This window comes from Felis catus, chromosome A2 (assembly GCF_018350175.1).
Source record: "Felis catus isolate Fca126 chromosome A2, F.catus_Fca126_mat1.0, whole genome shotgun sequence".
Lineage (NCBI taxonomy): Eukaryota > Metazoa > Chordata > Mammalia > Carnivora > Felidae > Felis > Felis catus.
In genome coordinates this window covers 12,358,964-12,384,412 of record NC_058369.1, presented here as the reverse complement: position 1 = coordinate 12,384,412, position 25,449 = coordinate 12,358,964, and the positions used below count along the sequence as shown (strand labels likewise).

At 48.1% G+C, this 25,449-nt stretch overlaps 1 protein-coding gene and 1 long non-coding RNA gene across 2 annotated transcripts; one reads left to right on the top strand and one right to left on the bottom strand.

The window, feature by feature from the left end:
- Positions 1–47: 47 nt before the first annotated feature.
- SLC35E1 (solute carrier family 35 member E1) lies at positions 48–19,914 on the top strand. Its single transcript, XM_023246863.2, has 6 exons — positions 48–486; positions 890–960; positions 2,534–2,671; positions 4,066–4,191; positions 16,101–16,346; positions 16,820–19,914. The coding sequence occupies exons 1-6, from the start codon at positions 63–65 to the stop codon at positions 17,048–17,050; spliced, it is 1,236 nt and encodes a 411-aa protein (XP_023102631.1). The 5' UTR covers positions 48–62; the 3' UTR covers positions 17,051–19,914.
- Positions 12,808–25,420, bottom strand: LOC109494712. Its single transcript, XR_002149721.2, has 2 exons — positions 25,264–25,420; positions 12,808–14,017 (listed from the first exon to the last, which is right to left on the bottom strand). It is a non-coding gene; the product is annotated as an uncharacterized LOC109494712 (long non-coding RNA).
- Between the last annotated feature and the right edge of the window lie 29 nt (positions 25,421–25,449).

Below are 25,449 nucleotides of genomic sequence, written 5' to 3'. Positions count from 1 at the left end.
GCCCCGCCCCCGCCCGGCGTCTGGCCGTCGGACGGGCGGGAAGAGGTGGCCGCTCGGGCAGGATGGCGGCGGCGGCGGCGGCGGTGGGCGCGGGCGCGGGGGGCCCGGGAGCGGCGGGCGGCGGCGGCGGCGGGGCGCGCGAGGGCGCGCGGGTGGCGGCGCTGTGCCTCCTGTGGTACGCGCTGAGCGCGGGCGGTAACGTGGTCAACAAGGTGATCCTGAGCGCCTTCCCGTTCCCTGTGACCGTGTCGCTGTGCCACATCCTGGCGCTATGCGCGGGGCTCCCGCCGCTGCTGCGCGCCTGGCGCGTGCCCCCCGCGCCGCCCGTCTCGGGCCCCGGGCCCGGCCCACATCCGTCTCCCGGCCCGCTGCTGCCGCCGCGCTTCTACCCGCGCTACGTGCTGCCACTCGCCTTCGGCAAGTACTTCGCGTCCGTGTCGGCGCACGTCAGCATCTGGAAGGTGCCGGTGTCCTACGCGCACACTGGTGGGTGCAGCGGCCGGCCTGGGGGGCGGCGGCCGGGACGCGCCGCCCGGGGTTTCGGCGCGTGGGTAGGAGTGCGCTGGCGGGGCTGCGGCCCGACGGCCTGGAATACCAGACCGAGAAGTCAACTTCTGTTGGCAAGGGGCTGGGGGCCAACGAGACTTTTAGCAGGGGAGCGACTCGCACAGGGGTCTAGGGGAGGGAAGTGGCTGGGAAGAGAGCTGGGAGCTGAGCAGGGCGGGTCGCAGCTATTGGGCTGCGGGGAAGCTCCCCGGAAAGAGAAGGGCCGAGGAGGCTTGAAGGGCTGCCAGGCGCTCCCCTCGCACTAGTGGAGTTGGGACAGGGTCCCAGGGTGGGTTCTGGGACGGCGACGGCTCCCTGAGAGCCCCCCGGCCTCTCTTTGCAGTCAAGGCTACCATGCCCATCTGGGTGGTTCTCCTGTCCCGGATCATCATGAAGGAGAAGCAAAGCACCAAGGTAACCTGGGAGGGTTCTGGGCCGGTGGGGGCCCCAAGGGCTTCCTGGCTGGTGCCCAGCTGGTGACGTGGTCGTGGCTCCTGGCTTCCTGTCAAATCAGGAAGTCTGCTTGGAGGCTTCTGGTGGCCCTTTCACTAATGCTCTGTAATCACTTTGGAGGCAGTGGTGTGCAGTGTGTGTGTCCCCAAGTTGTCTCTGCCGTGTGGTCTTGGGGACACTCCTGTCCCTCTCAGGTCCAGCTTCCCTTCGTGTTTTGATTCCCTACGTGTGGTTGCTAGTGGACAGTGACTCGGTCCCATCTTGGCCGGGCCCCACGTGCCCCTCCAGGGGGACCCGGAATGGAACATCTGACGTCTTGCTGGAACTCTGACAAAGTTTCACTTCTTCGCGAGTGACCGCAGTCAGGTTGGGGACTTCTGGGGTCCAAAGTGAGGTGCTAGTCAAAAGAGTGATTTTGGCAAAATCCAACAAAGTCTTCGAAATAAAAACAACCAGGAACTGTGAGTGTCTGGGACTGGAAACGAAAGCAACACGCAGAGCCTAGGACTGCATAAGGAAGATGCTTTGGGCACAATCCAGTGTCTGTTCAAGATGCCAAGCCTGGGTATTTCCTGGCTTGGGGCGAGAGGAGCTGTGGCTTCAGCCAGAGACGGCCTTGCTCCTTGTCCTTAAGTGGAAGCGCGACTCCTGTCGTCCCAGCTGGAATCCATTTCGTGCTGGACAGAGCGCCTCTTCTCTAGGTGGTTGGTTTCTGGCATCCTGTATTTTATGTAACTCAGAGTGGCGGTGCCCTGGATCGGCTTATAGAAATTGGGCCACTTCTGGCTGATTTTTTTGTTTCAGCCTCTTTTTTGTCTGTAAGACCTGGGTGTGCTCTGGAACCCGCCCCCAGGGTGATGTCAGGTGTGACTTGTCTCCCTGGGTCCGAGTTGCCTGGGAGGTGTGTAGCTTCATCACTCGATATCACGTCATGTTTATCAGGTTTCCCTGTCGTTCGGGACATTGTACCCAGCTTGGGCAAGGAGCCGGCACCTTCCACTGTGGGGAAGGACTGAGGAATGGCCTAGGCAAAGACTAACGATAAAGACAGGATATGTAGGGACCCACCCTATGAGACAGATAAGGCAGGGGATTGTCATTCTTGATCGCAGGGGAAGAAGTGGGACTTAAAGGGAAAGGGGAGAGTCAGCCTAATAGCCTGAGGCCCACAGCCAGCAGGGGGGTGGGGGAGCGGCTGGAATTCAGGTCCCCCAGTCCGGAACCCTTGCTCTGACCCTCAGGGGCGTTTGAGAGGGCCTTACACCACCTCCTAAAATTCCTGCAGTGCTTTTAAAGTGTCCTTTGTAGGAAAAGGGTGCGCTGGAGGTCAAAAATGGATCCCATTTCTCCGGAAGTTTGGAGCCATTTAGCCACCAGATCTCAGGAACCATCGCATACGCTCTGGGCCTTGTAAAGTTGAACCTTCCCTTTGGTGAGGGACGGGAGACCGAGGCTCTCCTCCAGGCCCAGGGGCGTGTGGGGGGCAGCCCGGCTCAGCCTCGGCCATCCGTCCCCCCTGCCCCCCTTCCCGCAGGTGTACCTGTCGCTCATCCCCATCATCAGCGGCGTCCTGCTGGCCACCGTCACCGAGTTGTCATTCGACATGTGGGGGCTCATCAGCGCCCTTGCTGCCACACTGTGCTTCTCGCTTCAGAATATTTTCTCCAAAAAGGTATTTGGGTGCCGTCTGGGATCTGCCTGGCGGTTTGCGGGTGCACAGGCGGGCGGCCGGTGAAAATGCGGTCGAGGAGGGATTCCCTTGGTGTTGAGCAAAACTCCTGTGGCCCTTCTGCTGGTTTTGTATTTGTTTCACTTTCTTAAGTCATTTGTTTCCTGTTATAAAATTAGCATATATTCAATGTGGAAAACTAGAGAAAAGCCCCCCACCCCCCAAAAATCAGAAAACTTGTGTCAGGTACCATAGTGGGTGCTGGAGATGACTAATCAATAGAGACCTGCCCTGCGCCCAGGGATTTCCACGCTATGAGCAAAATCACAGTACTTTCCCCTAAAGAACTACTGGGTTTTGTTTTTTTTTCTTTTAATGTTTATTATTTTTGAGAGAGAGAGAGTGCAAGCGGGAGAAGAGGAGAGAGAGAGAGAGAGAGGGAGGGAGGGAGGGAGGGAGAGAGAGAGGAGACACAGAATCCAAAGCAGGCTCCAGGCTCTGAGATGTCAGCACAGAACCTGACGTGGGGCTCAAAACTCACGAACTGTGAGATCTTGACTGGAGCCGAAGTCCAACGCTTAACCCACCGAGCCACCCAGGTGCCCCAAAGAGAACTACTGTTAATGCTAGTAGGGGTCTTTTTCTGTACAGTGTTTAGAGTTGTGATATTATAGGTACGTTTCAGAATTGTGCTTTTGAAAAGTAAAATTAGTACATTTTCATTTACGATTACAACATTCTCCCATTTCGTTAAAAATTACTGCTCTAGGGACACCTGGGTGGCTCAGTCAGTTGAGCATCTGACTTTGGCTCAGGTCATGATCTCATGGTTCGTTGAGTTCGAGCCCCACATCAGGCTCGCTGCTGTCAACCTAGTAGTGCAGAGCCAGCTTCTGATCCTCTGTCCCCTGCTCTCTGCCCCTCCCCCACTCGCGCTCTCTCAAAAATAAGTATTTAAGAAAAAAAACTATTGCTCTCCAACCATTCATTATAAGGAACGCAGCAACAAACATCTTTGTGTGTGTAGGTTTTCTGTCTCGAGTTATTTCCTTACGTCGTTGGGTCGGAGTATATGAAATATTTATGGCTGCTGATAGACTTTGCCTGGTTGCATTCTGGAATGTGCATGAGCGATTTAGACATAAACCAGTAGAATTTCAGAGTGCCTGTTTCACTACAGCTTTACCAGTTTTGAGTGCTGGTGTTTTTCACTGTCGGGCCTTCATATTTGTCTTGGGCACGGGCTGTGTGTCTCATCATAGGGCACTGGTAGGTTTGGCGGTCAAGGTCAGATGTCAGGGCTTATGTATAGTCCCTGTGTTTGGGGCCTGGGTAACTGGAGCCCTTCTTGCCATTTTTAGTTTCAATCGGCCTTTAAAGAGGTTTTCTCTTCTCAGGTGTTAAGAGATTCACGGATCCACCATCTCCGGCTGCTGAACATCTTGGGCTGCCACGCTGTCTTCTTTATGATCCCCACGTGGGTCCTGGTGGACCTTTCAGCTTTCCTGGTCAGCAGCGACCTGGTGAGTTGGCCAGTGCCACGGACACACCCTTTTCTTAACGAGTTCCAAAGCAGTTGCTTTGCCGGGCAGTTACACCTGTGTTGACTTTGGGACATTCGGGGCCCCTGGCAGCCAGCCAGCCAGCCCTCTTAAGGCTCGGCTTTGTCATGACGCAGTTTTCGTGCAGTCGAGGAAGTCGTCTTCCTTTGCACTTCCTCCTCCAGCGCGCTGGATCTCAGGTGTTGATGGCTGCTTCATTTGTGCCAGTGGCATCAGGAAGGAAAATGCCGGCACAGGCGACTTTCCTGTCCTGGCAGTCTGGCTCAGATCTCACTTTGACTTGTCAAAACTGTGCTTGCATAGCTTGATTCCCCACTTGGTGTCATCTCTGTCCGTACTTCCTTTACTCTGGGTGTGTGCGGAGCTCTCTGAGCGCCGGCAAGAAAAGCTTCCCACCGCGTGCAGGGCCAGCCTCCAGACGGTTCACTGGAAGCTAAGCAGGTGAAAAAATAAATAAATAAAAAAGAAAGAAACTAAGCAGATGACAGTGATAAGGAGGAGGTAGGCGTGGTTTCTTCCGAGCCGGAGTTACAGAGAGGGTAAGAGAGGGTAGTAAATTTTATTAGGGCTTCATGAGGCCCGATGGAGTTCTTGGCATTGGTCTTCAATCCTCAGCACTGCCTGGAGACATAGTGCACGTTATTTCCATTTTCCAGATGGGGAAACTGGCTCTGTTCTCACTTCCTTTCCATATTGATTAGCTGTAATTTTTCTGTAAAGAGCTTTCCATCATCACTCAGGACTAGTGTGTTACTTCCAACTACACGAAAAGCAGTTCAGTGCTTTTCTTTCATTTTTTTCTTAATTACCAATGTTTGGAGAACACGTCTTAGCTTACTGTAAATGTTAACCAGTGAATGGGAGGGGGGGTGTTTTTTGTGGGAGGGGTAAAGGAAGGTCCTTTTATATATTCTTTTTTTTTCCAACATCTTTGTGGACGCCTGTGTCAGTTGCACATCTTAACACTTTCTCTATTCGGATTATCCTGTCTCGGCCAATGGAGTCCTTCCCACTGGCTCCCTGTCCTTCTGACAGCACAGGTCAGCACAGGTAGCTTTTGGTCCAGCAGGATGTTGTTTCCCATGTTGTGCCTCTCCTGTCCCAGACTTGCAGTCAGCCGCTCCTTCGAGAGTCCGGGTTGCTTGTGGTAGAGAGCGCTGCTGAGAGAGACAGGCCGTGGTGCTCACCGCTGTCGGGTTGTCATTGCTTTTAAGTCTTTGTGGTAAAAAACTAGGAAAGCCCTGTTGGGGCAGAGGGGAGAGTTCGTTCCAGTTCGTTGCAATGTAACATGACAGGATTTGTCACGGCTGTGATTTTTAAGTGTACATCTTTTCGGGTACGCTTGATTCCTTCCCGTAATCACTCACGTACAAGATTCCACTGTATGCACACATAATCGCTTCAGAGTGAAAATGCCCACAGGCCAGCTGCGGACAGGGTTCTGAGTTTAAGGTTTCTTTGCCGGTCTTCTTTGTCCTTAGGACATGTCCCGTTAAAGATGCACAGTTGGAATGCCGTGTTCTAAGGGCACTGGAAATAATTGTTTTCACAGTGTGCCTGTGTCACCAGCTTGTCCGGTTGGGTTCTTTTACTTCCATCTGTTTTCCATTTGTGGCGTTGCTTTCCTCCCCCCGCCCCCCAACACTGAATTTGTCAGATACCTTTGTATTTCCAAAGCCAAATGAGATGAGAAGGTTTATTCAAAGAAGTCTGGCTTCAGGGGCGCCTGGGGGGCTCTGTGGGTTAGACGTCCAGTCTTGATTTCAGCTCGGGTCATGATCTCAGGGCGTGGGGCTCTGGGCCGGGTGCGGAGCCTCCTTAAGATTCTCTCCATCTCCCTCTCGCCTTCCCCTCCTCGCAAGCACGCACTCCCCACCCCCGCCAAAGTAAATAAATAAAATAAAAACAAAAAATAAAAATATTAAGAAACAAAAAAGCCCAAGGAGTCTGGCTTCAGTCCCTGTCACCTCCTGCTTTCTTGTCCCTCCCCTGGAGTTCTTCATTGCTATGCTCTTGGTTTATGTTTTCAGTGTTTCTTTTTGCAAGTATAAGCACACCTGTATATATTCCTACCTTTCTCCTCCTTACACAGAAAGTGACTTTTTAGGTAGAAAGGAGCACTTTGCTGTTTTCCCTCAATGATATTTCCTGGGGATCGATTATTCCCTATTGACATATTTAGGTCTTTCTCATTCTTTTTATTGGCTGCAGATCCTGCTGGTGGGTTTCGTCTCAGTTCTCTTACTACGTCCTGTGACAACTCCTTAGTGTCTCTGTATACACGCACACAAACACGTGCTTCCAGGCTCGGCTCTAGTCACTTTGCTTGTATTTGCATTCAGGACACGTTTTAGTTTTATTCCAGTGATTACCTTGTTTGTAATACCTTTAGTGACCTGTTCTCTGTCGAGCCCATACATATTTTTTACCTTGATGGGGTCCTCGTACGTTCCGACAGTTTTCCAGGGAGCACTCTGTATTTGACAGTGCTGGGGTGTGAAGGCAGGGCCCCTACCTATGTGGGTTCCCCCTCCCTGCCCTGTGTCTCTGGCACGGACGCCGGGTGACGTAGCCCCATCCCAGTGCCGTGCTTCGTGGCGGTACAGGGAGAAGGATCAGGTAGGAGAGCATCACCTGGAGTCTGCCGCTCGCCGTGTTACCAGGATTCGAAGGCTGTGTGTGGTGGGTAGTTCTGCACACGGGCAGCCCCACTGCTGACAGCTTGACCGAAGCCAGGCAGGGATCACTAGACTCCAAAGCAGGTGGACTGGTTTTGAAGCTTTTACAAGATGAGTGAAGCAGCTATTTGAGAACGGAAAAGTAAATGGCAGTGGACAGGCTGGGGTTGAAGACCAGATTTCAAATTACCACTGAGTCAGCAGTTTGCTTTTCTTTTCTTCCTTTTTTTTTTTTTTTTTTTTAATTTTTTAAATGTTTTTATTTTTGAGACAGAGAGAGACAGAGAGAGACAGACTATGAGCATGGGAGGGGCAGAGAGAGAGGGAGACACAGAATCCGAAGCAGGCTCCAGGCTCTGAGCCCTCAGCACAGAGCCCAACGTGGGGCTCGAACCCACGGACCGTGAGATCATGAGCTGAGCTGAAGTCGGACACTTAACCGACTGAGCCACCCAGGCACCCCTCTTTTCTTTTCTTTTTTTTTTTTTTAAGTTTATTTATTTTGAGAGAGAGAGAGAGCAAGAGTGAGTAGGGCAGGAGCAGAGAGAGGGACAGACAGAATCCCAAGTAGACTCCCTGCCATCAGTGAAGAGCCTGACATGGGGCTCGAACTCATGAACCGTGAGATCATGACCCAAGCCGAGATCAAGAGTCAGATGCTTAACTGACTGAGCCACCCAGGTGCCCCTCAGTTTGTCTTTCTTTTGCCTCCTGTATCTTCAGCCTTAACTCGCAGCCCCAGGTGCTGCACATGGTGAGAACAGAGCGAGACACCCTCTGCTTCTGGATCAGGGAATAGGAAAGGGGGTTCCTGATGTTCAGGGTAGGGGAAATGCCCTTCTGGCTTTTTCTATTATTTTTGTTTCTTTGTTCTCCTGTGTCCCAGGCCCCTGGCAATCCGGTGGCAATGGTAGCAGCAGGGTCCCACAGCACCTGAGATGCTGAGTGAGGGCAGCCTCGCTCTGCGGTCAGAGTGGGATTAGCCCCCACTGTGTATTTTTCTCTTTTAATCAGCCCACTGCTTGGTCCCAAGTAGAGGTACAGTTGTGGGAAGGCCATAGTGTAGAGCGGGATAATCGTGCCCCAGCCCTTTGACTAGAGGACTGGTTCCTAGGGGAACCCTAGGCAACGGTCAGTACCAGGGAGATCGTGGAGAAGGAGGAACTTGGGAAAGTGACCTCAGAAACACCATGAAATCCTAGGCTCACCCCTGAGCTGTACATGTGAGGATCTGACCCTAATAGCGCACCACAGACTGACACTGAAGTATGAGGTAGACTGCTGCCCACATCCCAGGCTGATTGCTGGGTAGCGCACACTCAGGATGGAGCCGCGTACTGCTGGAGAGGCTTTGGAAACACAACTGACATTGGAACCAACACCCCCAGAAGGCTTGTCAAGCTTGTAGCCTGAACCCAACTGAGTCTGCTAAAACAAAATTCGGTATCAACATTCTGTAGAGGATTTAAGTAAGACCTACAGTCTTACAATATCCTAAACGTCCAGAATATAATCCGAAGTTACTCGGCATATGAAGAACCAGGGAAATTTCAAGTCCCTTCTCGTAGACGACAATTAACAGATGCCGACACTGAGATGACACAGATCTTGGGATTATTGAACAGCGACTATTTTTTTTAAGTTTATCTATTTATTTTGAGAGAGAGCACGAGCGGGCAAGTGGGGGAGGGGCAGAGAGAGGGAGAGAGAGAATCTCAGGCAGGCTCTGCACTGTCATTGTAAAGCCCGATGCAGGTCTCAAACCCACAAACCCACAAACCTCAGATCATGACCTGAGCCAAAGTCAGATGCTTAACCAACTGAACCACCTAGGCGCCCCTGAATAATGACTTAAAAAAAAAAAAGTATTTACTTTTGAGATAGAGAAAGCGCCAGCTGGGAAGGGGCAGAGAGAGAGGAAGACAGGAACTGACGTGGGCTGCACACTGACAACAGAAAGCCCGATGCAGAGCTCAAATTCATGAGGTGTGAGATCATGACCTCAGCCAAAGTCAGACACTTAGCCGACTGAGTCACCCAGGCACCCCCTGAACAATGACTTTAAAGCAATGATTATAATCATGCCCCAAAAGGTAACGTGAATTCTCTTGAGACAAATGTAAAGAATGAAAGGCAGAAGAACCAAATGGAAATTTTGGAAATTCAGAAAGAGTAGCTTAAAAACTCACTAGATGGGTTCAGTAGTAGAATGGAAATGACAAAGGAAAGGGTCAGTAACTCAAAGATAGATCAATAGAAATTATCCAGTTTGACCCACAGACACACAAAAAAAGATTAAAACACAAACAAGCAAAAAATCTGGAAGCAGCCAGAGAAAAATGATGCATTACTTACAGAACAGTGGTTTGAATGACTGTGGATTTCTCATTAGAAACCATGAACACCAGAAAGAGGTGAAATAACATTTTTAAAGTACTGAAACTAAGAACTAGCAACACATAGTTTTATATTCAGTGAATACAGAACCTCCAGAACCAATAGAACTATAAAAAAAAAAAAAAACCCACCAAGCAAAAAGATAATATCAGCAACCAACTGGGTATCTCACTGACATTTGTAGAACATTTTACCCAACAACAGTGTAATAGACATTCTTTTCAGGTATTCATGGAACATTCACCAAGACAGACCATATTCTGTGTCATAAAACAAACTTTAACAAAAAATCTGAAAACATATAGGGGTGCCTGGGTGGCTCAGTTGGTTAAGTGTTGACTTTTGATCTCGGCTCAGGTCACAATCTCATGATTTGTGGGTTTGAGCCCCGTGTCGGGCTTTGTGCTGACAGCACGGAGCCTGCTTGGGATTCTCTGTCTCCCTCTCTCTCTCTCTGCCCCTACCCCACCTGTTCTCTCTCTCTCTTCTCTCTCTCTCTCTATAAATAAATAAATTTAAAAAAAAGATATTAAAACATACAAAGTATCTTCTCTGACAGCAGTAACAGGAAAATCTCCACAAACATTTAGAAATTAAGTAACACATTTCTAAATGATGCAGGGCCCAAGAGGAAGCCTCAAGGGAAATAAAAAATATTTTCAACTGAAGCAAAACAGAAAAGAAGACATTACAAACACCAAGAGTGAAAGCGGGAATATCACTATAGACCTCAACAGACATTAAAATGATAGAGATATTACTGACTATTCTATATACAGCATAGATGAAATAGACCAATTCTTCATAAACCACAAACTATCAAAACTCACCTACCCAAGATGAACTAGATAACCTAAATAGTCCTATAGCTTTTTTTCTTTTTTTAAAATTTTTTGATGTTTTATTTTTATTTTTGAGAGAGAGAGGGAGACACAGAATCCAAGGCAGGCTCCAGGCTCTGAGCTGTCAGCACAGAACCCTATGTGGGGCTCAAACTCACGAACCGCGAGATCATGACCTGAGCCAAAGTCAGACACTTAACCAACTGAGCCACCCAGGCACCCCAGTAGTCCTATAGCTTTTAAGGAAATTGAATTCATAGGTTCAAACTTTCTAAAAAGAAATCATCAGGCCCAGCTGGTTTCACTGGCAAATTCTACCAGACATTTAAGAAAAAATAAATATCGATTCTACAGTCTCCTCCAGAAAACAGAAGACAGGGGAATGCTTTGGGCCATATAACAAAACCAGTATTCCTCATGGACGTTGAGGCAAAAGTTGTTAACAGAATATTAGTAGGGGCACCTGGGTGCCTCAGTTGGCTGAACATCCAACTCTTGATTTCAGCTCAGATCGTGATTCCAGGGACATGGGATCAAGTCCCACATAGGGCTCTGTGCCAAGCATGGAGCCTACTTAAGATTCATTCTCTCTGTCTCTCTCGCTCGCTTGCTGTCCCCATTCCCCCCACTCACATTCTCCGTCTAAAACTTAAAAAAAATAAGAAAATATTTTTAAAAGCCCCAAATACTAGTATATTGAATGTAGCAATGTATAAAAAGCATAATACACTATGACAAAATGGGATTTAAATCACGAATGCAAGGCTAATTCAATATTTGAAAATCAGTGTAATCTCTAACAGTTTAACAAAGAAAATCACTTATTCATTTCAACTGATACAGAAAAGGCATCTGACAAAACCCAACATCGTTCATGAAGATAAACACAACTAGGGGCGCCTGGATGGCTCAGTTGGTTGAGTATCCGACTCTTGGTTTTAGTGCAGGTCACGATCTCACTATGTAAGATCGAGCCCAGAGTCGCAGATCCCACTTAAGATTTTCTTCTTCCTCCTCTGCCCCTCCCCGACTCATGCATGCACATGTATGCTCTCTCTCAAAATAAAATAAATAAAATACAAAGTCAACAAACTAGAAATAGAAGGAAACTTCCTCAACCTGATTTTTTTTTTACATGAAAGCTGATTATTGTCAACAGCCATTCTTTAAACATGAACATGCATATAGAATATTCTGCACACACATCAGTTTTTAACATTAACAGTTAAACACACAACCTGCATCCTTATGAAAATAGTCAAAATGCAAACATAAAACAAAAGTCTTACTAATTTTTAAAAATTTTGTGTTGGGTACCATTTGTACAACATAGTTAATTTAGACGTTTTCATTTTGGCTGTACATGAAAAAAGCAGCCAGTTGAAAATAAAGTCATTGAGGGTTTTTAAGTAGCAGAATAGGCAGTTTTGCCATGCAGGAGAAACAATGTTAAATATTAGTTTTCCCAAAAAATCCACATTTAAAAATATTTAGTTCAAGTCACAGAATTTTTCTCAGTAGAGACCTCCATGTGATGCATAATTAGCTGCCTTAGATGGCCCATTTGAAAGGACGGTGTCCCTTCCCCAGTGTAACGTTACCGATTTTGGCACAGAAAAGAAGTCTTAAGTATGAGAACATGATAAAAAAAGATGGAAGAGAACAGAGGAAAGAAAGAAACAGCAAGAAAGAGTACATGAGCTAGTAGTTGCAATCACTGAAAACTGCATTCTCAGCCACTGCAGAATACTAACACCATGATGAAAGATTGGAGGGTTTTCCTGCTAAATTCAAGAATAATTTCAGGATGTTCATGCTCAACATGTTTATTCCACATCATACTTGACATCCTGGCCGGTGCAATAAGACAAGAAAAAGAAATAAATAGGTTTGAAAGGAAGAAATAAAATTCTCTCTAACCAGCAAAACCTTGTTCTTTAGTATTAATTATAAATAATTGCTTGAATTTTAACTTCAATTTTTCTCCTTGGAAAAGGTGGTAATGAAGAAAAGTTGAGATCCATTAATCTACACAGGCATACCTTGTTTTATCGCACTTAGCTTTATCACACTTCGCAGATACTCCATTTTTTTACAAATTGAAGGTTTGTGGCAACCTCACATCAAGGAAGTCTATTGGTGCCGTTTTCCCAACAGCATTTGCTCACTGTGTCTTTGTGTCATGTTTTAGTAATCTTTGCAATCTTAAAAACTTCTTGTTACTGCATTTGTTATGGTGATCTATGATGAGTGATTATGACTGACTGAAAGCTCAGGTGATGGTTGGCATTTGGGAGTAATAAAGTTCTATACATTTAATTAAGGCGTACCCCTTTTTTAAGACATAATGCTATTGCACATTTAACAGTCTACAGTATAAATATAACTCCTATACGCACTGAGAAACAAAAAAAAAATCACTTGACTTGCTTTATCGCAATATTTCCTTTATTGCAGTGGTCTGTAACTGAACCTGCAATATTACGAAGATATATGCCTGTATATCTGTGTGTGTGTGTGTGTGTGTGTGTGTGTGTGTGTGCGCGCGCGCGTGTGGATAGATAGATAGGTATTGAGGTTTTTTTTAACCTTAAAGCTGATTGGAATATTTACATAGTAGGCAGACAAACTGGAATAGTCAAAATAAGTCTGAGAAAGAATAAACTTGGAGGAATCATTATTTAAAGACTTAGTATTAAGGTACAGATACTGGTTAAGGGGGAGACACATAAATCAGTGGAGCAGAATCGTGTGCAACTAAATGCACACAAATTTGGGTAATTGATTTTTGACAAAGATTCAAAAGCAATCACAGGGCAAAGGGTAGTTTAACAAATGGTGTTGGAACAACTGGACATCGATAAGCAAAAATCTGAGCCTTGACTTAGACCTCACACATTACAGAAAACTTAACTCATAATGTATTCTAGACTTAAATGTAATGATAACCTTTAGGGGAAAAAAAACACACACACACACATAGGAGAAAAATCTTCATCATGACTTGGGATAAGTTCTTAAGACATTCCACCAAAAGCAAAGTCCATAAAGAAAAAATTGGTAAATGGAGTCTCATTAAAATTTAAAACTTTTGCTCTGTGAAGACACTACTAAGTGAAAGAAAAGACAGACTCCCAACTGGGAGGAAATTTTTGCAAATGACGTACTAACAGAGAACTTGTGTTTTGAATATATAAAGAACTGTCAGAACTCAATAGCAAGATCATAACTTGCTTAAAAATGGGCAAAGGACTTGAACAGACTTTTTCCCATTGGGACTGTCTAGATGGCATGTAAATAGGCAAGTAAAATATGTTCAACATTATTAGGCACTAGAGAGAAACAGAACCAGAATAAGATCCACCTCATACCTATTAGAATGGCTATAATAATAAAAAAATACAATACCATGTTTGTCAAGGATAAGGCACAGCTAGAATTTTTATATGTTGTTGGAGTAAATACAGAATGGTACAACCATTCTAGAAAACATTTGGGAGTTTCTTCTGAAGTTAAACATACGCTAATTGTATGACCCAGCAATCTCACATGTGGGTGTTAACTTTAGAGAAATGAAACTCAAGTTCACACAAATGTTTATAGCAACTCCACTCATGACCTCATGGCCAGCAAAAACTGGACACAACCCAGATGTCCTTCAACAAGCGAATGAATAAAAAACGAAACAAGCCCACTTTGGTACATTCATACAACGGAGAGTTGCTTGGCAATGAAAAAGGTCATCAGCTGTTGTTCCTTATGACGGCTTGGGTGGATGTCACAGGCATTATTGCTGAGTGAAAGCAGCCTGTCTGAGAAAGTTCCATCCTGTATCATTCCAGTTCTAGGATCGTCTCTAAAAGGCCAAACCTAGAGGGAAGGAGAACACACCGTTAGTTTACCTGGATTGGGGAAGGGGATTCATACCAAGAGGCCTGGGAGAGTGTTTCGGGGTGAGGGAGTGGTTCTGAATCCTGATTGTGTGGGGAAGAAACACTTGACTGGTATCAGTTTTTTTTAAAAGCTGGATTGACTGGGTTCCTTTTCTGAGAAATAGGGATCTAGGCAAGCTGGCTGGCTCATAAAAACAGCTTGTAAGACCATGTCGGTCATCTCAGGAAAGGACTCGGGAGTGAACAGGTCAGCTTGCCACAGAAGCATGCTGGTGGGCTCACGTGCCTTACAGGGGCTGTTCCAACGAGGGGCAAAAGTCAGAGTGACCGTGAGGTCACCTAAGTGTATCTTGCTGCCCTTTGAGAGGACCTTGTGATCCCTCTCTCTCTCTGAGGGTGGTGGAGATGGAATCAGGTGGCCATTCTAAGACCGTTCCAGCTCCCATGCTGGCAGGCCGCTAAATGCCACCTTCCTGGAGGGACCCAGCTGTGTCCAGTACCAATGTGGCTTGAGGACTGGGATGCAGAGAGGAGGTGCCACCGCGCAGCTGTGGCTTTGTTACCTTCACTGAGCCACACTAGGTCTTGAGGGTGCTCTGCCCTTGGAGCACAGGGACGTGGGGATTGTCCCAGCACTCCAGACGAGGTCAGACACTGCAGAGGTGGACAGCCTGGAGCTGTGCGTGGCTGGTGTACTGTCTCCTGGGGCCCTTCCACTGGCCTGGCCACCCTGCCCTGTAGCAGCCTCTTGGTGCCCCTTGGTTCCTCAGGACTGGTACCGAGGTAGGACTGTGGGAGGTGGGGAGGCATAGGAGTGGTGCCACATGCCTTCCAGTATCCAGCTCTGAATAGATGTCTGTAAATATTCAGCACCGGGCATTCCCAGCAGCCTGGCAGGGACAGCCCCCCACCTAATTCTCAGCTGCTGCCTGTTCTGGGATCAACCCAGGCTCAGGGGGATGGGTGGGGGAAGGGGGTTCTGTGGTCCAGATGTCTGCTAGTTGTGAGTTCTTAACTTCTGGGCCCCTTTGATCAGAGTGCCTCATTCCAGAGAGGGTCAGATGATAACTAAAGTTTTTGAGAACATCTTGTGTTTGGCTTGGGACTGTTTTAAAGCACTTTCACAGCCATGAACCCTTTTGATTGTTCCCACAGCAGCACTGTGTGGGCTCAGCAGGGTCAGTGTCTTCTGTCGCACAGAGGAAGAAAGTGTGACTTGAAAGGTCAGGTGGCTGGAGGTGAAGGGCGGGGAGGAGGCGGGGGGGGGGGGTGGTTCTCAGTAACAGGGCAGACCCAGGGCTTCTTGCTTCTAGCCTGGGACTCTTGTATTACTAGGTTCTGTGCATACTCAGGGGCTGCCTTCCCAGGGCCTCCCTGTCCTACAGAACGTGTCATGTCTGCTACAGTCTGAATGTGTCCCCCCCACTCAAATTTCTATGTTGAAACCCAGACTCTCATATGATGGTATGAGGAGGTGAGGCCCTCGTCAGACAGGGTTGGTTGGCCTTATAAAATGAGACCCAGTGAGTTCTCGCCTCTTCCACCACATGAGGGCACCGTGAGAAGACCCCACCTATGAACTGGGAAGCTCATACAAGACACTGAGTCTCTTTGATCTTGAACTTCCCGGCTTCCAGAACGGTGAGAAATAAATGTCTATTGTTTATACCCCCCACCCGCCCATGGCATTTTGTTATAGCAGCTCAGTTGGACTGAGACAGTGTCCAGTAAGCAGACCTTGCTCCGCTAACCCCACAGCTCCCAGTCCTCACTGTCCGGGACAAGGGAAGCTCCAGTTCACCTCGTGCTCTCCACCCTTGGGGCTCTTGGAGCCTCCCTGTCCTCAGCAGCAACGGAGTGGATTATTGCTGTGCCTGCGTGCAGTGTCGTGAGGGTCAGAGGTTGCGCAGATCAGGCACCTGTTATTACACGGCAACACACAGCTGGAACTGCTCCCCGCCTAGATGGCTGACCCCAGTAAGCCACTTTGTGCCTCTCCCCCACTTCTGCCAGGGCCAGCATGTGACCCCAGTGCTGTTCTTGTTTTCTCGTCTCTGTAGACCTATGTGTCCCAGTGGCCCTGGACGCTCCTGCTCCTGGCTGTCAGCGGCTTCTGTAACTTTGCCCAGAATGTCATTGCCTTCAGCATCCTCAACCTCATCAGCCCTCTGAGCTACTCTGTTGCCAATGCCACCAAGAGAATCATGGTCATCACGGTGTCCTTGATCATGCTGCAAAACCCAGTCACCAGCACCAACGTCCTAGGCATGATGACAGCCATCCTGGGGGTCTTTCTGTATAACAAAGTGAGTCTGAGGTGGGGTGGGGTGTCCCCTCGATACCCAAGGAGGCACCAAGAGTCGGTGGAGGGGAGAAGAAAGGGCCTCACCCTGAGCCAAGAGGCTGGGGTTCCAGCTCCCAGCTTTGTGGCTGACTGGTTTATGGTGTTGGTGTGGCCCTCCTAGCCCGGCTTTCCTTTTCCTGTGTAGATTATTCTGGGTCCGTGCCATACTCCAGCTGTGGCTTTTGGGTCTGTGCCATACTCCACCTGTGGCTTTTGGATCCCTCTGTCAGGGATCTCACGGTCTACTCAAGAAGACCGTGTTCGGTCCAGTGTAAAGACACAGATGGCTCATAGGGAGGGATGGCCATGCCTGAGCCCCGCTAGGGCCAGTGCTTCGGTGGTGCCTTGAAGGGCTGCTCGGATGCCCGTTGCTCCTCTGTCCTGTGCACATGTCCTGGGGAGCCAGTTGTCTCACTGACTCTCTTGATCTTGCAGACCAAGTACGATGCCAATCAGCAAGCCCGGAAGCACCTCCTCCCTGTCACAACGGGGGACCTGAGCAGTAAGGAACATCACCGGAGCCCCCTGGAAAAACCCCACAATGGCATCCTCTTCCCCCAGCACGGGGACTATCAGTATGGCCGCAACAACATCTTAACAGATCACTTCCAGTACAGTCGGCAGAGCTACCCAAACTCATACAGTTTGAACCGTTATGACGTGTAGAGTGTAGAGGGCAGGGTGGTACCTGTGTGACTCCTTCCCCCACTCCCTAGCAGTACCAGAAACTTCTGACAACCAGTGAATGTACAACCCAGCCAAGGGGACGATGCACAACCATCAGAAGACCCTGGGCTTCCCAGCCCCTTGGGGGCAGCAGGACGCTGCCCTGCAGTAAGGGCCACCGCCCTCAAGCTCCCGTGTTCCAGGCCCTTTCTTCCTGGAGTCTGTCATCCGAGGGCTGTGTTGCTGTGGAGATCTTGGCCAGGTTTTTACCTTTCTGTGTGGACTTCTTCCCCAAGTTATGTATTTTGAGAGTTCTCGTTCTGCTTTCCAGATAGTATTTCCAGGTAACTCTCCGGAGAGGTGGGATCACTGTGGATGCAGACCTCCCCGAGCAGGCAAGAGGCGGTTCCTGGGGGCCAAGGAAAGGACAGTAGGATGGTGCTGGAGAATGACAAACTAGCTGCTTCAATTCCGCTGCTCAGATAGGCCAAGGGCCGAGGCAGGCATGGAGCAGAGGGGTACTAATTAAAAGCATGTCCAGCAACAAAGATGGACCCGGGTTCCGGCCAACCCCTTGGCCGTTTGCAGTTACTGGCAGATCTTCCAAAGAGAAAAGCTACTGCAATTAGCCTTGAATTCTTGGAGCCTAATTCTTTGACCTGCAAGTCAGAGTCAGTATATGTCCAGATCCAGAGGGAAGGGCAGCTGCTGTCTCCTGTGCCCTCTCTTTCCTAGCCAGAGCAGGGCATCTCTCCTTGCTGGGGACAGCAAAGGGGGAGTGGCTGAGGGGCTGTCAGAGCATTAGGAAATCACGTTGTGTTTCAAGCTCTGTTTTTGTAATATTCGTTTTGTCTTTTCTGATGAGTCTTCGCTTCTGTGACGACTTAGTAGGATGTTTGGTGGGGAGATGTTAACTTGATGAGGATCTTGCATTTTTCTAGGGAATATTTTGCAGTTGTGTTTATGCCGTTGTCTCCTATGGGGGGTGGGGCGCATGAGGACTGGCTTATAGATTGAAAACCCTTTTGTTCTTAAATGTTTTAAAAACAAGAAAAACTCCTTCTGGTGATGCGTGTCATGATACATTTCAGCATTAGTAGGAAGCGCTGAAGTTTCTGAAGCTCCTAATGGCCCCAGCCGCCGAAAGCAGAATGAATCAAGAATGTCATCTCAACAGTTTGTGTAATAGATGAGACCACAGCACTTTGATTCCATGACCTGATCTGGTGGGGTGTCTGCATTAGGATCGGAACCGTGTCCTGGTGAAGGGGAGAAGCGGCGAGCACCAAGCTAGGATTTGGGTTTGGATAAATCACATATCAGGAAAATGATGTGGCCCCAGCAGGTAGCCCATGTGCCGAGGTTCAGGTCAGGGTCTCCATCTTTCCTAGCGTCACAAGAGGATGCTGTCCTCGCAGAGGGGACCGCTGGCTCAGCTGCTGGGGTCCCTGGTGATGGCTGCCTTCCTTCGGGGCTGTGCCCAACCTCTTGAAGAGGCACTCGGAGGAAGCCGCAGGTGGGACAGTGGGTCACCCTTTATGTCTTGGTGAGACATTTCCCCGTCTGAGGGAGTACCATAGCTTATGATGGACTCCCGGTTTGGTTATTTTTGTCAGCTTATGAGTGGGCTGTTCCTGGAGGTCACCCGGTCCCCTCGCGGCCGGAGTTTATGCACCACCAGCCTCAGGTCCCTGTGTGTTCACGTGTCGTTCACTTTCTTTGTAATTATTTTGGTTGGCCCCAAGTTTTGAGACGGTTGCTGTGTAAAACGGGAAGGGGAAATGTGAAGGGCATTTGTGAAAAGAGTTTGCTGAGTGTCTTCACAGAGGCATCACAGTCTGTAGCTGAACTTTTCTCACTGGTGACTAGCAACAAATGGGGGTGATTCTGCACCACAAAGATACTGTGGTAGTTGTTTTTATGATTATAATGACTGAGTCCTTGAACAGATAATTGAACTCCAAAATGAACTGTGTGTCTTTTCAGGTTTAATGAAATTTATGATGTTGCTAAAATTTGTATATTGTTTCCCTTTTCCAATGCAAGATCTGCTGGCGAGGGGAACGGACTGGTTTTATTACGGTTTATAAATTAATAAATGGGGTATTTAATTCTGTACATAAATCTGCAGCAAGTACATACACTGGAACGAATGAGACAATCATATTAGACCAAATCATCCGATCAAAAGACAAAGACATATTTTTGAGACTTGAAGGTTCAGAGCTGACACTGACCTCCTGAAGGCCAGTCTTCCAGCCACTTTGGCCCTGGCCTACCACCCCCGCCCACTCCCACATTCCCATTTGCAGCTCTGTTCCCCTCTCCCTCTTCCTTGCTGGCCTTTGTGGCGGGAAATTAATCTACCCATCCATTGTGTGGTCTTGCCTACGACACTAACTCGAACCCAACTCCTTCATTTTACAGAAGGGGAAACTGAGGCTCAGAGGGCATTTTCGAATAGTGTTTGTTCACTATTTTGAGACTTGGTGTGGACTTTTTAAGCACCTTATTTTAAGTCATTCGTTATAGGGAAAATCAAACCCCTATTACAAAGGAGAGAAACCAAACATGTTGAAGTGAAGAAGCACTTGGGATTTCTCAATTTTGCTGTGTATTTGGTATACATCATGCAACAGGCCCTTTATTGTTGCTGGGATACAACCAGACCCGGGTAACTTAAGGTCTAACAGCCTTAAGGGGATAGAACATTAAATTATTAAAGGAACTGAAAATTGTGAATTCTTTTTTTTTCAGTGGTCACCTGTTTTCAAGAATTAAATGCTATAGACTTCTGTGGGATTGATACTGTGTGTATATTCATTGATGGCATTTACCAAAAATAAACGATGGTCTCCAGGGAATCATGACTGGTCCTAATTTGTCAGTGAGGGTCTGAGTGACCCTGTCTTCAGCGTGCCCGGCAACAAAACATGTAAGAGATAGAAAGAACGAACCAACTTGATTCTCACATCTGAGTAAACTGCAACTTTTTTTCCTGAGCCAAAGATGAGGACATGTGATGTGTGAATTTATGACATGGTAGAATAAAACCAGAGACACAGCTCAGCAGTTAATGACATGCCTTTATTGAACAAAATAACACAGAAAACCCAAGAACATGTAGCAGCTGTGCTCATGGAGCGTACTTTTGAGGAATAATGGCTAATAGTGAGACCTGCTCCACGCCTAACACAGTGGTGGATTTTCCCCACACAATCCTTACAAGGTTTATTAACCTTATTTTACAGATGAAAATGAGGCTCGAGGGGGTTATCACACAGGAAGTCTGCCTCCAAAGCCCATTCCCCCCCCCCGCATATTAACTCAGAAACCCATTACCTACAGAATTTCCTTCAGCCACAGTTGAAGAGTAGGAGTTTCTGCTACAACAACTGCCCACATCTTTTTAATTCATAATCCTTTTGTTCACTGATTTACTGAACATTTCATTTGAGTCAAGTACAGGAAACAGATGCCTAGGCCTCAGAGCACGCTTGGCTTAATTTGTAGATGTGTAACTAAGTAGCATATAGGGGCTATATTGGAGATATGGAAAACGGTAAGGAAGTACAGGATAATTATCTGAGGGAAATGGAATGGAAATGTTTGCCTTATTACACTTACAACTCTCAAGTTATTTTACTTGCATATTTTATATTATACACATCTCATTTAACCATCAGAACCCAAGAGGGAGGGGCGCCTGGGTGGCGCAGTCGGTTAAGTGTCCGACTTCAGCCAGGTCACGATCTCGCGGTCCGTGAGTTCGAGCCCCGCGTCGGGCTCTGGGCTGATGGCTCAGAGCCTGGAGCCTGTTTCCGATTCTGTGTCTCCCTCTCTCTCTCTGCCCCTCCCCCGTTCATGCTCTGTCTCTCTCTGTCCCAAAAATAAATAAACGTTGAAAAAAAAAAAAAAAAAGAACCCAAGAGGGAGATACTGGCACCATTTTCCAGGGAAGTGGAAACAAAGCCCATGGACCAAGCTGGGAATCCAGGAGTGTCTGACTCCAAGCCAGGGCCCCTTTGCCCGGCAGAGCGGCCAAGATAAAGTGAGCTGTTTTGTTTTTCCTCACCTTTGTCATGTACTCGCCATGAGAGGTGATGTCCTCAGGGGTGTGTCCTTTCGTTGCAGTTGTGTGGGCCATGCTGCCACAGTAAGACCTTGACGGAGCCCTCCCGTCCGGGCGACCTGGTGGCTTGGCAGTCCACCACTGCAGCTGCAACGGGGCCTCCAGAGGCTCTGCCCCAGGATGGAGTTGCTGCCTCACTACGGAGAATAACAGCTCATGCTGCACGCGGCCCCGTTGTTCAGACACTAGTCTCAACTCCTACCTGGGGCTGAACACTCCAGGGATTGGAATACTCCCATTTATCTATCTCCCCAGGGCAACTCCTTTGTGACCAGAGGCTGGCTCGTTGACAAGATCAGGCCCTGAGGAATGCTGCTCCCTCAAAGACTGGATAGGACCTTCTCTGTTCCCACATCATTCCTCCTGCTGTGGCTTCAGCTAGTTGACCACACGGGGTTCAGTTACTGTAGGAAACGAGGTTGACAGTAACATCAAGCTTTGGCTTTATTGAGACGACAGGTCTGGATGGGCATTAGACTTCCTTAGTCACCCACTACTTTTTTAATAACAACTTTTATTGTCTATGTATTTTTTCAGCTTGAAAAAAATTGTTAAAGCTAAAAAATATCTGTACTATACAGACATCAAAAAGAATGAGTTAAGGGTGTCTGGGTGGCTCAGTCAGTCAAGCATCCAATTCTTGGTTTTGGCTCAGGTCACGATCTTAAGGTTGTGAGACAGAGCACCGAGTTGGGCTCTGCCCTGCCCCCACTTGTGTTCTCACTCTCAAAATAAATAAACTTAAAAAAAGAATGAGCTAGATCTATGTGTGAAGGGAACAATTTCCAAAATATATGGATATATAAATGTGCTTGTGAATACACAGTATGTTTCTGGAAAGACACACAAAAGACAACACAGCAGTTGCCTGTGGGAAGGGTATATATGCGTCTTTTTTTTTTTAATTTTTTTTTCAACGTTTATTTATTTTTGGGACAGAGAGAGACAGAGCATGAACGGGGGAGGGGCAGAGAGAGAGGGAGACACAGAATAGGAAACAGGCTCCAGGCTCTGAGCCATCAGCCCAGAGTCCGACGCGGGGCTCGAACTCACGGACCGCGAGATCGTGACCTGGCTGAAGTCGGACGCTTAACCGACTGTGCCACCCAGGCGCCCCTATATGCGTCTTTTTTTAATGTTTATTTTTGAGAGAGACAGAGCAAACAGGGGAGGGGCAGAGAGAGAGGGAGACACAGAATCAGAGGCAGGCTCCAGGCTCTGAGCTGTCAGAATAGAGCGCGACACAGGGCTCGAACCCACAGAACACAAGATCATGACCTGAGCCAAAGGCAGATGCTTAACTGACTGTGCCACTCAGGCACCCTGTTATATACATGTTTCTTTCAAAACATGTCATATGCATATTATTTTATAACCCGCTTTAAAAAAACATGCCATGGGTGCCTGGGTGCCTCAGTCAGTTGAGCATCAACTTCAGCTCAGCTCATGATCTCACAGTTTGTGAGTTCAAGCCCCGCACTGGGCGCTCTGCACTTGGTGCAAGAACCTGCTTTGGATCTTCTGTCTCCCTCTCTCTGCCTCTCCCCTGCTCACGCACTCTCTCAAAATAAATAAACATTAAAAAAAAAAAAAAAGTATGCCAGAAACATTTCCTCATGTTATTAAATATCCTCTTGATTTTGTGCGTCTGTTCTATTGAGGGAATTCTATTGAGGGAATGTGCTATAATTAACCGATCCCTACTGCCGCACATTTAAACACCATTTTATGGGATAACTGCAGTGCACAGCATAGCACGTACTTCTGAATTGGGATAAATCCTTCACAGCATGTTTGCAGGTCAAAGCAGGTATGCATATGGCTTTAGACATTTTTCCATTCTGCTTCTTGGGGTGAGCGGGAGGGGTCTCTTCAAGTTCATCTCGCCCAGGAGTATGCATTTTACTGGTTTCCTTAAGAGTTGTTTCCAGGTTCTTGAGACCATCGGTGCAGCAGCCTCTGCTTTTGGCAACTCTACTGCTTTCTTTTGACCAGTGGATTCTCATTTGGCTCACGGAAAGGCGTCTGCGTGAGGCCGCCTGATGCTTAAATGTTCAGTTTCAGATAAATGGCATTTTAAACACTAAGAAATTAATGTAGTGGGGCGCTTGGGTGGCTCAGCCAGTTGAGCGTCTGACTTTGGCTCAGGTCATGATCTCATGGTTCGTGAGTTCGAGCCCCACATCGGGCTTGCTGCTGTCAGCCTGTCAGCACCACAAGTGTCAGAGCCACTTCAGATCCTCTGTCCTCCCCCCCCCGCCTCTCCCCCCAAAAAACAACATTAAAACTAAAAAAAATAAATGTAGGGGTGCCTGGGTGGCTCAGTTGGTTAAGCGTCTGACTTGATTTCAGCTCAGGTCATGATCTCACAGTTTATGGGTTCGAGTACCACTGACAGTGTGGAGCCTGTTTGGGATTCTCTCTTTCCCTCTCTCTCTGTCCCTCCCCTCCTCTCTCTCTCTCTCTCTCTCTCTCAAAATAAATAAACTTAAAAAAAAAAAGACCGTATAAAAGTGGTCACAGGTTTACATAATCATTTGAGGGGACAGTTGAGCATTATCAGTATTAAATGTGCACATCCTACGCTAAATCATTTTAACAGTGGCCTAAAAGTGGAATCAATCAGAGACTCCATAGAGTCTGGCCTGAATAAATTATTGTACATCCGCATCACACTGTCCTGAGCAGTCACGAGAAATGACCATACAGACTCGTTAACCTGTCTTGGCTCACAGATCCTGTTAAGACTCTAAAAAAACACTGTGTATCTTTAACTCACGAAAACACATATAGGTACAACAGCGTGCTATCTCTGAATTCCACCCGTGGCGGATCACAAATTAAAACCCCGATGTAGACCTTTACTGGCACCTGCAGCCCCCGGATTACTGGGCTTTATACTGAACAGACCAACATCCGTGCTCCCTTTGCCTGGTGTGGTCACACAGCTTGCTGCAGAGTAGGATCTCAGTGCAAACCTCACTTCCCAGGGGCAGGCCAGACCCCCCTCCCTCATCAAGGTCTCGGTACCCAGCTGTTTTCCTTAATAACACGGTTGGAATGACGTATTTGTCTACTGATTTATAGGTCTCTGCCCCTCCTCAGCTGCCTGCTCAGGAGAGCAGAGTTCAGGCACCACTGGGACATCACAAGCCACGTTCAGCCTGCTTTTCCGTGAACCAAGAATAGTCTCCACTAGGGAACATCTGCAATCAACTCATGCCAGGGAAGACCAACTTAGAACCGCCAAAAAAAGCATTCTATTTTTCTCAGCAGACCTGTATTTTAAAAACTGCTTAATCATTACATTCTGAATGCCACCAATAAAAAAATGTTAGGGACATTTTCTCTTTGGTTACGCCAAGTACCTACATACTATGCTCCGTTTTGCCTCTTGGCCCAACAGAGCCTAAAATATTTGCTATCTGGCCCTTTATAGAGAAAGTTTGCCAATTCCTGGCCTAGAGCAGTATCTGACATACAGGAGATAATCCATGAGCGTCAGGTGGCGAAATTTGTAACCAAAGAGAAAAGTATCTAAAATGTATGGACGCTTATTTGCACAGAAAAAATAGGGACGTAGAGCCAACCAAGCGTTAACGGCAAATCTCAAGAAGGTCGGCTGGCCGGGACGTCCAGTCTACGTTCTCTAACGTCTACGGCTACTGCTTTTATCTTTCCCCACCATCAGCACGCGTTCGCTTCGTCATCATCTGGGAAGGAATGTGCATCTTTCAGGAAGGCGCCGAGCCCACTGGGCGCGCAGTCTAGAAGGCCGGGCACCCGCAGGTCGTGGGCGCTCATTCCACGCCGCTTGAATGACTGCACGGAAACCACGCGAGCCCCAAGGGGACGCAGTCTGAGGCCGGCGAGGGTGGCGTAGGCCCCCCGCCCCAAAGTCTTCCTTACCAAAGCGTTAGGTCGAGCGAAAGAAACTGAGCGGAAGGATCTTGTGAAGTTCAACAAGCTCAGTTCCATCCCCGCCAAGCCCGTCGCCTCCCGGTTCTAACGCCCGGGAAGATGTGACCGGCGTCACGGCCCGGGAGCCTCCCGGACGCACCTCACCTCGTAGTCTTCTCACCTCAGCCTCGCGAGGAGGAAACACAGGCTTTGACCGGCGCAGGGACTCCCCAGGCAGCTGTCCAGCGGAGCACGCAACCTGCCAGGCCCTCCAGCTGCGACGCCGGCTCGGGAGAACGCCGCGGCGGCGGCTAACGGTAGTCCGCGCCTTTCCCCACGTTCCGGGGCGGAGCGCGACAGCGGCGCA